This window comes from Rhododendron vialii, chromosome 3a, assembly GCF_030253575.1.
Source record: "Rhododendron vialii isolate Sample 1 chromosome 3a, ASM3025357v1".
Taxonomy (NCBI): domain Eukaryota; kingdom Viridiplantae; phylum Streptophyta; class Magnoliopsida; order Ericales; family Ericaceae; genus Rhododendron; species Rhododendron vialii.
The window spans coordinates 14,511,123-14,526,796 of NC_080559.1; the positions used below are offsets into that span (position 1 = coordinate 14,511,123).

General features: G+C 37.6%; 1 protein-coding gene across 2 annotated transcripts; it reads right to left on the minus strand.

Moving 5' to 3' along the window:
* Positions 1 to 374: 374 nt before the first annotated feature.
* On the minus strand, positions 375 to 9,024 carry LOC131320390 (uncharacterized). 2 transcript variants are annotated; one of them, XM_058351093.1, is made up of 8 exons: positions 8,756 to 9,024; positions 7,221 to 8,555; positions 6,283 to 6,401; positions 3,185 to 3,802; positions 2,753 to 3,065; positions 1,798 to 1,963; positions 1,391 to 1,490; positions 375 to 745 (listed from the first exon to the last, which is right to left on the minus strand). In XM_058351093.1, exons 2-8 carry the CDS (start codon positions 8,367 to 8,369, stop codon positions 628 to 630), a joined length of 2,583 nt encoding a protein of 860 aa, XP_058207076.1. In that variant the 5' UTR covers positions 8,370 to 8,555; positions 8,756 to 9,024; the 3' UTR covers positions 375 to 627. The 2 variants fall into 2 exon arrangements, with proteins under 2 accessions (XP_058207076.1, XP_058207075.1); XM_058351092.1 differs by having other exon boundaries at positions 6,283 to 6,404; positions 8,756 to 8,980.
* Positions 9,025 to 15,674: the final 6,650 nt, after the last annotated feature.

Below are 15,674 nucleotides of genomic sequence, written 5' to 3' on the forward strand. Positions count from 1 at the left end.
AAAATAGTCTGGTTAACAAACAGGCCCTAGAATATTGAAATGACAAAAAGCTACATTTTGCAACTGCAAGACTTAAACCAAAGCAACATGCGCACGCACCAAGGAAGAGACCCAAATTACAAACAGCACGACACCCTAATCACAAGGTCAGAATCTGGTATTTTGCTGTACGAACACATGAACCAAGGCACGTCCATTACAATGTTAGAAGGGGGAAAAAAACTGCATTACAACTGTGACACAACCATACAACAGGCAGCGAGCCAGAACAAAAAAGTACCGACACTATCTCTGTTTTAACCTCTGGGAGAACAAAAATGCGGGACATACCTAACCATAGTGAATCGAGAGTTTTACAAACAGGAAGCAAAACAAACAAAAAAAGAATTTGCAGTGGCATTTTATTTACGAACGAATGAAGAATCAAAATGGTGCCATTTGTCATTCCAATTATACAATGCAAATGTATTCAGAATATATAATCAGAAAAACATTGGCAAACTAAAACACTCTAAATAAGAACATGAGGAGCTTCCATGATATATACGGCATAGATAAGAAGAACTCGCCCAAATATTTTCATTCATCCTTGTCAATATTTTATTCCTTTTCTTTTAGCTTTACATATTACTGTATGGAGTAAGCACGGACAACCTCAACAATTGGTGCCCTGCAAAGCGGACACTTCCCTCCGCCGCGAACCAACTCATTGGCACATCTCGAGCAAGTGCACATGTGACCACATCTGCAGGAATTTAAAGAGGGTGGAATTTTTAAAAACAAAAACACCACCAACGTGATATTTACCGAAGCAAAAAAGGATGAGCAAAATACTAGATAGGTAGTAGATGAAAGATAATTTTGTATTTCTTTCCCCTTACGTGTGAGGTTTAAACGGAGTTGGGTGCAGGTATGTCTAATTGTCTGATTCATTTAATTTCTACCTCACGGAAATGAGAACAAGAAAAAATATGTATATTATTTTTTATTTTCCAGGATAAATGGTATACTATTTGTCAATATACTCACTTAGTATATTATTTTTAATTTTCCAGGATAAATGGTATCAACAAAATTTTCATGTAAAATATAGGAGTTCAATGCATAGTTCATTCATTAAATTTCAAATTACGAAATATTTTTGCGAGGTGAATGTCCAACTAAACATGTCGGACAAGGATCTATACCCTTGTCCGAATGTTGAGTGTCTGACACGGGTGCTTTATATATTACATATTATATATGAAGGTCCATATAACATAGGTCGTGAGTGCTTACTGCTTACAGTCATTCATATGTCTACCGTGTGCATATTTGGTATTTACATGTGGCTATGTAAGCAGCAAAACTGTGCGTACACATCCAACATTGGATAAGGAAGCAAGGGTACCTGTACAAAAGCGAATCAATTTGACTATCACAACAAACACAGCAAGTTCCCTTCCTAACATGGCTCCATTTAGATCCGTCCTCTGATGTCTCCGCCATACCTGCAATGTTTTCCAATCTCCTCTCAATATCCCGAATGAATAAAGACAGAAATAACAGAAACAATTGATACAAAACAATTTTCTGTTAATAAAAAACCAAAAGCAATAAGCTGGGCGGCTTAGAGAAATCATCATAGGCACGAGCAAGATTCTCATTCTCAGTTCCAGAATATTACCAAACAAATTTCAATAAATAAAAAAACCAAAAGCAACAAAAATAAGCAGTTCCAAAATCATCATAGGCATGAGCAAGATTCTCGTTCTCAGATCCAGCACAAGAGTCATTAAATCTGAGGTGTACACTTACCCTGTCCACCAGAAGACCGATTAAGAGCTGCAGAGACCTCCTGTCTGACGGATCGTTGCAACTCCAATTGCATGTCCATGCAAGCCTCCAACATCCTCTGCATATGGTTCATGCCCTGTTGAAGCCTTGCCATGTCTGCTCTTAGATCATTAATCATTTCCCACTCCTGCCCCAAATTTAGAACCAAATTCAGTTCATGGAGGCTTAGTCAGATCCAGATGAGAAGCTTTCCCCCCAGAAATGGTTGGTTACCAAGAAAGGACTAAAAGGAAACGATTATTGAATCCTAATGTACAAAATTCCAGCAGGTGCCCAGTGAGAACAAATTGGTAATCTAGATATCCCAACTCCACCAATATTGGTAAAATAACTTTGTTAAGAATAAACTAAAACAATGCTCATGAGATAAACTTAAGTGGTAATATGACCCAAGCCACCCAAACAGGCAGATATTCGTATTGTTCCATAACCTCCTTTCGATGCAAAGAATAAATTATAAAAAAGAACAGAAGAATAATGTGATGTGTGATGGTCCATCCTTTAGATAAAGGAATTGCTCCTAAGTCCTAACTAATCTACAGTAGTGGTTTTCCCAACAATCACCTGAATTGCCTTTACCCAAGTCCAAAACTAACCCCGGGCAACCAGTTGCACACTAATTGTAAGCGGAATCTTCCTATAGAGATTATGCATAACACAAAATGGACATTGATCATGAATACATATATGCATTTTCCCACTGAAACTTGTCACTAAAGGGAAAAAAAAAATTTACTTACATAAGACATAAGATGAAGCTGTGTGCATAAAACAAAAGGAGAAAACCATTTTCCATGGAAAATCCATAATTCAATTTTCCACTGAAAATTATTCAAAAATCGTAAACATATAGACTCAACTAACTTTAATTGAATGCCCCATTTTTTTAAGCATATCTTGAAAGACAGAGACTCACAAATTCTGAACGATGGATGCTATGTCGAGGCCAACTAGGATGATGTAAATCATGATGCCAGAGTGGCTGGGGAGGGGGCACTGGAGGAGATGGTAGGACCAGCGACGGTCTGCCCATAGCATCATTCTGATCCCCATTCAGTCCATCCCTCTGTTGCTCCTGGTCCCGCACTGGTGAAGCAGGAGTTGGCGTGGGCAAGTTCCTGTGTCGGTCCCAGTCAATAGGAGCACGAGCTTGCCTTTCCACATATGACTGAATTAACTGGTCCAGACTCTCACGGAAACCACTACGAAGAAGATTAGAAACACTTCTCCTGCCATGAGTAAAATCACATTACTAAAAGCAAAAAAATAAGGAAAAATAAACAGAAGCCCTGACCGGCTCATCAATAACAAAAACAAAAAATCACTTTAAGCACGTGCTAATTAATACCTGCTTAAAAGTTCCCTGAGTTCCATACTGTATACATTATCATCATCAGGAGGGTGGAATCTATTGACTCTTCTCACTGGGATGAAACGACGCATTCTCGGAGGGTCAGAAGGTGCTTCAGACCAATTTCCCATGGCTTCCCTCGCACCATTTTCATGCCAACCCTCATGGGTTTCTTGTGGATGATCTTCTTCTACCCCTTCATTCCCCCCAGATTCCCGTGTCCATTCATTTACTTGATTTTCCTGCCAATTTCCATCTCCCTCCTCCATGCCATCTCTCCATTCATTTGATGGATCATATGCAGCCTGCTGCCAGTTTCCTCTCTCATCTTCAGTACCTTGTCCCTGCCAATCTTCTTCGTGGTTAACATTTGCTTCCCAATTAATGCTCTCAACAGCCTCAGAATTACCCATGGTAGTATCGGACAATCGCTGGATGTCATTTCCCTGACTCCTAGGTTGTGACTGCCCATGGTTTTCATGTTGTACCTCCTGAGGAGTGATTATATGGATGTGCTCATTTCTCGAATCAGTAGTATTATTATGAGATGGGGTATCGGAATTGCCCCCTACTTGACCCCGAACAATATTTTCTAATCTGAAGCGAAACCCTTCCCTGAATCAAAAGAATTGCTTATTATGTCATTTTACAAATATAATAATAAAATGTAAGCTTGAACTAAGGTTGAGCACATAAACATAAATGCAAGGACATGGCAACCTTCAACAATATTGACCAAGAGAGAAGTAGTTATGGACTTGGTTAAAAGAATAAGTTGTAGAACATAGCTGCCTCAGAAAACCATAGAAGTAACGCCAACGACCAATGCCTTGTTTGGATGGGTTTTCAAAAAAATTTGGGCTTGGTTTTTGTTATAATGAGTGGAAAGAGAAATTAGGGTAATAATTAGAGATAGGGGTAATGAGAGAGAGAGAGAGAGAGAGAGAGAGAGAGAGAGAGAAATAAGAATAATGATTGGAGATGGGGGTAATGAGTGGAGAGAGAAATGAGAGTAATGATTGGAAGTAGGGGTAGTGAGTGTTTTTTGAGTTGAAAAATATTTTTCAAGTAGCCATCCAAACAAGGCACAAAGAATCCCTGGAAATCAACATTATGAAATGATAAACAACTGATCTAGTTCAGGAAAGGAGTACTACACCAGACCATGGCAAGTACTTTCCAACTAAGACAGTAGGTGCATGGCTGTTGAGGGGGGAAAAACAGAGTCTAGGTGTATGTAGGCATGAACAATGTTTCCAAAGGGCATTCTGAGGCTTGCCTTGAGGCTCGTCTCAAAGCAACGCATAGCAAAAATGCCTCTGGGCTTGATTTGTGAGCGGAGAACCACAAAAGCAGTTGCCCATCCGTCGGAGGTGTACGCTTTTCAAGCCTTTTTCACTTAGATGACGGAGGCAAGCGCCTCAAAAGAGTTGATTCTTCTTCTTTTTGCAAGTAAAGAGTCAGTTCATTTAAAGTCGTTGGGGCAAAGATGCCGGCTTTTTGCGTGCCTGTGAAACGACGTAGAGTGCTTTTAAAAGTTACATCTATTAATGCACTATGTTTTTATGCTTTAACATGTTTGTTGTGATTTCTAGCTACTATTTTCTAGTTTTTTGTGAGGCGCCTTTGTTTGGTGAAAACACTACCCCCCCTGTTTTTATCGTATTTTTAGCTATTTTATTTTTCATAAATAGTAAAAAGTAAAAACTCGAAAGGGTTATGCCACACCTTGCACTTTTGCCTCTGAAAACTTTGGGCATGAGCAAACACATGTAAAGCAAAAATCCACCCACATGCTTAAAACAAATAGAAATTCATCCAATAGAGACTAACAGATTTTTTTTTCTAACAAGTTGGCCTGTCTTGAAATGAAGTTTTACTATACAAGTGTTTTTAGTTATTTCAGTTTAGAGGTTAATGCAATAGTAGTTGTCCTTTCTTTGTCTCACATAACATGGCATCAAGGCTTTGGTCAGGAGGTCTTGCATTCAAGTCTCTCGTATAAGTTTGTTCCCCGTTTGCATCTAGCTTCTCAGAATGTAAATATATAGATGTTCGCATCTCCATGTGCAGGGCAAGGTTGCATGTAACCAAAGGGTGTGGGATAACTTGATACTCCCTCCGTCCCAATTTGTTGCGCCTACTTTGACTTTCTCTAAATTTAAGATAACACCATAATTACATTGACTTTTTATCAATTTTACCATTTTACCCCTTTGAAAGAATATTAAAATTTTGTTGAAAAAAAAAATTGAACCCAAATTATGGTAGTAGTCCTGTCATGTCAAGTTTACAATTTGAATTTGGGTGGAATCCAATTTGCCGCCATCCTCTTTCCTTTCAAATCAAGTTTAAAAGAAAATGAGGGGTTAAATGGTAATATGGACATCCAAATATGGAAAGTTTTGAAATAAGCACATGATTTTGGGACATCCCAAAAAGGAATAAGAGCATAAAAAAGTGGGACGGAGAATTATTGGGCTCATTATGCAAACAGTTTAAACTTTTGGGGAAAGTGATCATTTAAAAACATGCAACGCCAGTTCAAAGTATTTTGCACAAACTAGAGGAAGAATATTGTCCTCCTTTTCTTCCCTACCAATTTTTATTCTGAAATTAACTTTGATATATTAACAGGAAAAAGGCAGAGATGGGTTGAGGGTTGTTAAAGATCTAAAATTACAAGACTTCACCAAATGAAAGGTAACAGCAAAGATACCTTTGCGATGGAGAGCTATACCATGATGGAGCGGGGTATGAATATTGGGATTGAGTGTATGTCCAAGGATTGGTCCTCCCTAATTCCTAGATCTAATGCACAACCATAAAAGAAAAATGATTCCATCACCGTGGTCCTGTTGCATCATGAAACTATCGCAAAAAAATTTCCCCAACTCTCAAAGGTCATAAAGGAAAGCAAACTAATTCATGTCTCAAATTGATCCCTGAAACCATGCAGAACAATAAAAGAATTTCCAAGCCAGATCACATAAAAACTATAAACGACCAAGTGCAAAAATAAAACAAAGTAGTTTCAACCAAAAGTAAAATTAAAAAAGGGAATTGTTCTCTTGTGTATGAATAAAAATACATACCTCAAACCAGAAACAGTATGTCGATTTCTTAACTGAACCAATTCACCGACTGCCATAGAAGGTGGTCTCTCATTTTCAGCAGGCCTTTCATTTCGCAAGAATCTACCTCTGAGTAATGACTGCTAGATTATACATAAATAGTCAAGCCACAAACCAATAAGAAAACTCAGAACGAAACATATTCACAAGGAAACTATTTCAGCACTTGATATTAAAAAAAACGAAAGAGTCAATGCCTAACTATGTAAGCAATGTGAACCCACATGTAATAGTACAGCTGCAAGTGACAATTATAAATTATAGTAATTATCCATATGCAGAGAACCCTTGAGTGAAGCATTGTCATTAAACAAAACAAAGAGACCAAGATAGTATCTGCAACCATAAACTAAATTCTTCCAAGTGAATATCAAAACTTCTCAATTGAGACAACAGATCTAAAACCTTGAAAGAATATATTTTTACCACATGTATGCAATGAAGAAATTGTAATTCCTGCCTAGCAAAAGGAATATCTAGAAGAAAGGCAAAATTACATAGAGAAACAACAAAGAAAAGAAATTTGACAGTGTAGATTTAGCAATAATATGCAATGAGGAGTTTCTACAAAAGGCATCTGAAAAAATCCATAACTATTCTTATCCTGCATTTCAGATCCATGCCTACCTGAATTTTACATAATTTCCTTATGACAAATAAATATTAACATTAAAAACCCCACTTCTCAGAAAAATAACCTCGAACATGTAAAGCATACACAAAAAAAAGCCTAGTAGAGAACCACAGATTATCACATGCTACTTTAGACTCCTCCAAAAACAAATCCAAGACATCTTAAATTTCCAGTCAATACATCTTGTTTTATGCATGGGAAGCACATAAAAAATCAACAAACATGACCAACTGGTTATTCAGCATCAACATAAAGCAAAACGGACCTGAATGCGGTTGCGATGAGCAAATTCCGAAACAGCTCGATGCTCCAACAAACCCTGAAGTTCCCCCTGTCTTTCTCTCTCAATCCTCACAAGCAAGTCAACCAGAGCTTGCCTTCCACGTAACCTCAGCATGTCCCTGCGAACATGCTCCGGCGGGCCCTCATCATCAACAACTACACCTTCGCGAACTTGGTCAGAAGCTTGTTCATCCCTTCGCCCAGCACGACCTCCTCTCTGTTGGCTATTCATTTGCACCCACTCCCTCACAATCCTCACCCTTTCACGTTCAGTTTCACCAAGCCACTCTGCTCTTGGACTACTGCTCCTCTGTGCCACATTATTATTGGTAGAAGCATGATCAGTGATGCCACTCTCCATCCATCCCCTTACAATTTGCCTCACCCTCTCCCTTTCAACGTCGCCAAGGTCAGGCGATGGCTCGCGGCTAGAACCATCACGGTCTCCATGTTCAACATTACGCGTCCCCATTTGATCATGGGACCAATTTCCAAACTCATTCTCGCTCTCACTTGCATCCTCCAAACTACCCTGATGCTCACTTCCACGAATTTCAGACATATTTGTAGTATTAGAATTGACACTCCTCTGCTGCCTCAGCCTCTCTCTCACCCTCTCCCTAGCCCGATTTATCACATGCTCATCCTCCAACTCCCTCCACATCTGCAAAATGGAGGATGCATGGGTGTTCAGTCTCTCAACATTACCACCACTCTGCCGCCTTGAAGTGGGAGACTGGGACTCCCTCAAGAAGGATGAATCAAGCATTGAAACCGTATGAAGACCCGCGAGTGCCATCAACTCCGACTCTCTATTCCTCCTCTCCATTGTGGTAATCATCTCCTGTGCCTGCCTCGCTGCCCATCTGCTCAAAATCCTCGAGTGGCGCCTCCTAGCTGCAGAAGACTCGGCAAGATCATCTCCCTCGAGATCTGACCTCCTCCTCCTCCTAACAAGCTGATCACCCTCTTCATCCTCATCCTCAGTGTTTCGCGGAGAGCTACACGAGGCAAATGACATGCAATCATCCAAGTGTCCGCGCATAAATTCCTCCAATCCCCGCTCGAATTCAATTTGGGCATCGGTCGCGCTTTCGGGCTTCTGCTGCAACTGTGGCTGAATATCTGTCATCTTAACCCACTAACCCTAAACACTCATCACCATCACTCCTAAAACCATCTTCTTAACTACTTAATAAACCTATTCATTCGATAGTTACGGAAACAGAACCAAACCCTAATTTCAGATCAAAGCACAAGAAATCGCAAAACAAAAGTGACCTAAAGAGATTGAGATTGATTGTTCGGTACATATCACCTGATCAAATTACAAAAATATCTGAGGTCAAAATCGGATTTGAACAATTAATACAATTTGCGAAAAGGAAAAAAAAAAAACTTTGGCACTGAACCGAGATCTTTAGGACGAAAAGGAAATTCGAAGTGAGTTGATGGTAGATAATCAACATCTATCTTGGGGCGAAGAGAAGAAACGAAAATTGATTAAACAAAATGTACCTTTTTTTTCTGCAGGTGCGTCAAATGCTTTGAGAAAAGAAACCCTAACTTTCGGAGGTATATGCAGAAGTAGTGTATTGCGAATTGCTGAGGGAAGAGAGAGAGCGAGAAGAAAGGAGAGAGAGAGAGAGAGTATTTTTTTCTGAAACAAAATTTCCTTCTGTTTTTGTTTTGAGAAACAAGAGACCGCGGATTTTTGGGAGAGAGAGAGAGAGAGAGAGAGAGAGAGAAGGTGAGGAGCGCCGATCTTCCTTTTTTATGTATTATATTTGACACGTCATAGTCTTACTTCTACCTTTTTGTACAAAAAATGGTTTCTCTTTCATTTTCTTTGTATATTGATTTTGTGTAAATCACATTAATCCCCCTCAAATATGATGTGTTTTCACTTTACCATCCTAAAGTGTAAAAGTCAATATTCAACCTCTTTCAACTATGTAAATCCTAAAATCCTAAGAGCATAACTTATTAACGGAGGTGGTGTAAACAGCAGGCTTACAGCAATCAAATTAGACCTTACCACGTCATTAAAATGTGAGCCCATTAAATTTTTCCCAAGCACTCGCCTGTATCTGATCACTCTCTCTCTCTCAAAACACCTATGTCCCTCTCAGGAGTGAGGCGAATCAGGCCCCCTTTCTCTCTCTACACCCTTTACCACCAGCCACCACCTTCGTTGTTATTCTGCCAGACCTCTAACACCAACATCACCAATCAAATGCCAAATATGAAAAACTAAACTTAGAATCGACTTAATCACATATAGTAAAAGGGATTTCGGAGGTTGGGCCAAAAATGAAAAACTAACCTTAGAATCGACTTCATCAACCTCTTCCAATTCTTCACTTTTCCTATCTCCAATCAAAATCCGAAGTAAATTTTTAGTTAATTGCCTCACAAATTCACAATTAAGTTGGTTTTGATGAGGTGAAATTCGTTATTTGTATGCCGAGCGGAAAAAAAATATCGTTATATGGGATCTAACACACACACAAAGAGGCGGAGGGGAACAGAGATAAAGAAGGTGAATTTTGTGATTCATTTTGAGGTAATTTGTTCCCTCCCCTCGGTCAGGGTTGTTTTTTGTGGTGGAGTTGTGAGAGAGAGAGAGAGGGAGGGAGGGAGGGAGGGAGGGAAGGGGGGCGGAGGAAGACGAACAAGATCTATTCAAGGGAAAGGAAATGATCGGGTAAAGAGGGTGCCATGTGGGTGTTTTAAAAAAAAGCTCACATTCTAATGACGTGGCAAGGTCTAATTTGATGGTTGTAAACCTACTGTTAACACCTCCTCCGTAAATAAGTTATCCTCAAATCGTAAATATCGTAGCATTAACATAACTCACCCATTTACTTTTTTACCCTTCAATCACCACCTCTGCCATTCTTCTTCTTACCACACTAATCTTTTCACTCTAACAAACATCAACTTGAAGAGCCACAACCTCACCAGCCATAGCATACACCCACTCCTAAGTCTAAATTTTAGAAGGAAAATTTTCAAAATGGCACCTGAATTTTTGCTCAAATATCCCATAAACACTTGAACTTTAGTTTATTTCAATTAAACACCTATACTTACAAAAATCCCCTTAATTTAGACATCTACTGCTATATTACGTCCATTTTGTCAAAATAAACGTGTTGACGTGGCATCTTTATCCCGTTAAATGCCCCAATTGCACATGATAGAAGCCCACAAGATGCACATAATCAAAACCCCTCCCTTTGCTCTCCACAATCTCCTCCGTTCACACTCATTTCTCGTCACCGTTGCCAAGACCACCACCCGACACCTCGCCTCCCCCGCCATCTCCTCCTCTTGGCAGAGCCTCCATCTCCGTTCTCCAGCTCTCAAATGATCAGATGCTATTGTACTGTCCGACTTGCACAAAAGAAGTGAAGAATCGGATTCCGATGCGAATAAGAGCTAGAGCTAGAACGAGAAGAAGCGTAAGCCAACATGCACAAAACCAACAACAATACAATTAATCAATAACAGCCAACTGCAAACAACAAGCCACGTACTTCTTCTCTTGTTCAGCCAAAATCACATGTATATGCAATAAAAAGCAAAGTTTTGGGTACAAAAACTTTTAATCAAAATCATGTTTGAGTTGGTGAAACGTAGTATTAAACATTCAAATGTACATAATTTTGTACGAATATGATTTTAAGAAGGGATTGAGGTCAAGTACGTACAGAGTTAAGTGAGGTGGGGAATCAGGTCAACAGACTTTGAGGAGTCTCTCTCATAGGCACAACAATTTTTGTTGGTTGAATTGGAGGACCAGTTAGGTGTATCTATATGGAGATATGGGTCCCTCAAGGAGATCTGCCCATTGTCTTGCTCTTAAGCAAACTTGGATTGTGTGAGTTATGCAGTTTTTTTGGATATCTCATAAAAGTTGAAAACTGCACCCAAAGGTGAAAGTAATTAAACTACTACGGAGTCCTGCGCATAGATTCTCACACATTTTCTTTGTAATAATTCTAACGGTCCCGGTGTCACAAGGGTAATGGTTTAGGTGCAATAAATGTACTTAAATAGTTATTTTTATGGGTATTCACAAAATACTCCCTCCGTCCCTTTTTTAGAGTTCAATATTTTATTTTGGGCTGTCTGTTAATAAGTGTTCATTTTATAAAGTTAGTAAGTAAAAGTTGGTGCATTGTCTATTTTGTCCCTAAAAGTATATTTCTTTTTGAAAAGTAAGTGAGTAGAAGTGTAATGATTATGGGTAAATAGGAAAAGTGGAAGAAAAAGTTGATGTGAAATGTATAATGATGATGTCTTTTTAATAAGTTGGAGTTACGAAGCAGGACATTTAAAAAGGGACGGAGGGAGTATCATTTTTCATTACTATTTTCTAAACAGAAAGTCTAGGGTCACCGCATGGAATGCGGTGACTGGTCCACTGACGCCTTTTGGGCCCATTCCGGGCCCCAAAAAAATACAGAAAAATATTCATAAATTTTAAAATAATATTTTACGGAACCCTGTAAAAAATTAGCTCCAACGGATATCGGTAGATATGTTTTTCGGAATTCATAGGAATGAAACTGTTTAGTTTTGCAGTTTCGTTCTACAAATTCAAAAAACATATCTACCGATATCCGTTGGAGCTGATTTTTTACAAGGTCCTGTAAAATATTATTTTAAAATTTATGAATATTTTTCTGTATTTTTTTGGGACTCGGAATGGGTCCCAAAAGGCGTGCGGTAGACGGTCACCGCGAATTGCATGCGGTGACCGTAGTCCGGCTGTTTTCTAAACCAGCCATAAATGTTTGCAATACTTTTTTCTAATGGCAATCTTACCCTGAATAGTTAGATGAAATTCTAATGAAAAGGATTTTAATATATGCACGTATAGATTTCTAGCACTAAAAAGTTTCCCTTTTTTTTCCTGATGGAAACATGAAAATTAAAATTCAAGTGGGAAATCACTGCTTGTAGTACTATCATTCAGTGTGTCCAACAAAAAACTAAGAAAACAAGTTTCTTGTAATAAAAATATGGAAAATCAGACAATTGGATAGTAACCACAAACAATTAAATTAACTCATTAGTCTTAACTCTCAGAGTCTAAAAAAGGGGGGAGGGGATTCCAGGAGCATAGCAACCATCCAAAACTTGAGATAGCAAAAATGAGAATTGACCCAAAAACTCCAATTTTCAAAGGCGTCTTTATTTCACGATGACAAAAGAAATCTCATCTTTTAACTTCTCCATTTTATTTTTGTGACGAAAGGACCTTTTCAGATGGCAAAACTATGTCTATTGGCATATTTTTTGTAAAAAAATAAAATGAAGGCCTCCTCTTCACTAAGAACATTGTCCTGAAAAAGGTAAAAGCCATTTTCCACAAAAAAAAAAAATTTAATTCTTTCCAAGTAACTCTAAAATAAAAAAAGGTATGGAGATGTAGAAGAAAAGATTCATACCTTAGTTTGCTTGGTGGCATAGGTACAATTCATTTGGTTTGACAGTAAGCGTATGGTGGTGCTTGGTTGAACCTTGAAAAAAGTAGGAGTATTTTAAAGTCTCGGAGAAGAGAAACGAAAAGTGGTAGGGTTCCATTTTCCCTCTTTTTTTTATTGTTATATTTTAAAAATAGAGAAAGATGAAGAGTTATGGTCATTTTTGTCATTCAAAATACTTTTGAACTTCTTTTGATGAAATGATGATTTATATTCTCAATGTAGTAATTAATAGAACTTGGAATGAGTATAACAAAATGTAATGAATGTATTTGAACATGTGCCCACAGGCCACAGGTGTGCCCCAGGGGTACCTTTAGAATTTGCCTAATTCTAATAGTAGTAGCAAACACTACAAGTGTTCCCCTTTATGTATTCGAATAGAAGTGAAACAACTGTGAGACACATCTCTTGCAAAAGGGTTGTTTGTGTGAGCTCTATTGTATTTGTGAGGTCGGAATCTGCGCACCTTGAACCTATCTTTCATGTAAGCACAATTAATTCTTTGCCTTTTAGCAGTGAGGAGTTGGTTTAGTGGTAATTAACTTGGTTAGACAAGGTCCATATTCGAGTCCTCATATCTCTTTTTTAGGGCAAAACATACTCCTAATACCACCTATATATATGGTGGGATTTTAGCTTCAGTTGTGACAGGAGTGATGTGCGCGACAGATAATAGTGTGGTATGATGGGATATCATACTCCTTGGTATAGGTGATGGGGTACGATACCTATGCTTTCATTTTAGCACCCCAAAAAAAAAAAAATCTTATCCTTTTTTCTTTATATATATTCTTAATTCCAGAAAGATTTTTTCTTCTTTTTAGGATGTTGTGTGCTGTTAAATAATCTCGCCAATGAATGAATATCAGGTGGAACTACAGGGGTATAGAAATTTGTACTAAATATTGTGTGAGTGAACCGGTTTTGTTTTGTCACAGCCCAATTAATTAATTAGTGTCGCTGGTCACGTGAGTCGTCAATCGTAATACCATGCATGCACCCAGATATATCACTAAAATCGCAACTTTGGATCTTAAATAAATATTACATTTGATTGCTAATTAACTACTAATAACAAATCACGACACAATGGCTAATTAACTACTAATAACAAATCTTCGTGGCAGTTTGAAGAAAGAACTAGAAGAAGAAAATATTCGTTACGTATGGTAGTCTTAAGTATTTCATTTTAATTAATTAGTCTAATTAATTTACATATATAGCTATAGAAGAAACTAGCATAATAAATAAGGGACTAAGATAATTAATTAAGTGGGAGACGTGCAATGAATAGAATGATGACAAGGATGTAACAACATGAATGTGCCAGGAAAGTAATGTCCCTCCTCGAAACAAAAAATAAAAAAGGAAGCCAAAAGTAGCTAGACAACTAGCATTTCCTAGTTTTATTTTTTCTTTTGCAATTAATGTAGAGTGTTTCGAGCTGATTTGCGCGCACCTCAAAATAATCTCTACAATCCATCTTATAATCGTTTTACAAGCTTACGCGTGGAGGTGATGAACCCCAAAAGCTGCTGACAAAGATAATTAAATGAATCTAAGATTTTAATTACTACTAAAAAAAATAAATTCTAAGTCTCAGGCCAAGACTGCTAAGCTAACCCATTGAACAATGAGTCAACTTGCATTTCCTTGTATTTTGGGGGGTAATTGAATTGCATTTCCTACTTGTTCTTGTGAAGAAGTCAAATTTACGTACGTAACTTCAATTATATAGCATATAAATAAACAAAAACAAGTGTCATTCGTGCCATGATAATTATTAACGACATGGTGCTGCCTTTAGCTTGCATTTCACTAACGGATGGACTGGAAATGCTACACAACACTAATCAGAGTTTCACTCAAATGATTGGAGCCGTTCAATTCATTTAAAATAGGTTTTCATGAGTTCTTGTAAAAAAATCAACTCGTTCTGATATTAGTAAGAACTTGATCAGTTCATTCAATTTTATCCTTTAAAATTTGATAGGAACCAACTGAATGAACGGATTAAGCATTTACCAATATCCGAATGAGTTGATTTTTTACGAAAACCCTTACAGATACGATTTAAACAAATTGAATAGCTCAGATCATTTGCGTAAAATCCCAAAATGAGTCCTACAAAAAACTTGTGTCAAATTTTGTGTAAGGAAAACCGGCCCTATATATGTTGTCATATTTCTTTCAATGAACATCATTCAAGAATGTGCTTGGCACATGCTAGCTACTATATACTAGCAGAATATGAATTTTTCCAATTAGACCTTCACAAGTATTTCTTTTACATGCATGTATTGCAAATATATATACTATTAGGAAATCAAATCAAAACAAAACCTAATTATCAATAACGTTTGGGAAATGCTACACCCCTTATTTGAAAGTGTACATTATGCACTCATTGATGATTGCTATGTATTTGTAGCATTTTTTGTGTAGCACTTCACAAATTCGCTTACTATAACATCTCAAGACGAATTCTCTTAATATACAAATATTGAGATTCAAATTTTATGTCCAAAAATACTATTCCTTCCGTACCAAAATAAATGCCCGGTCTGCAAAACAAGAACTTAAAAATATATACAAATTTTCTAAGAAAAATTCAAACTTTTTTCAACAATTTACTAGATATTCCTGAGTTCTTTGAATTCATGAAAAAAGTTGGAATTTTTCCTTGTAGAAAACTATTACTTTTAAGTTTTCATTTTGTAGACCGGACATTTATTTTGGGACATAGGTAGTATAAGTCTTTATACAAAATGTCTTGAATCCAAGAAATTTAAAGGGTGCATTAAGGTATAACCCCAAATAAGGGGGTGTAAACCATTTTTCTTAATGATTTGACTAATTCCCACTATATGCCCAAGGTCATATGGAAAAAGGATTTAAAACCATGATTGAAACCCCTTTTCTATTTTTCATGGAGG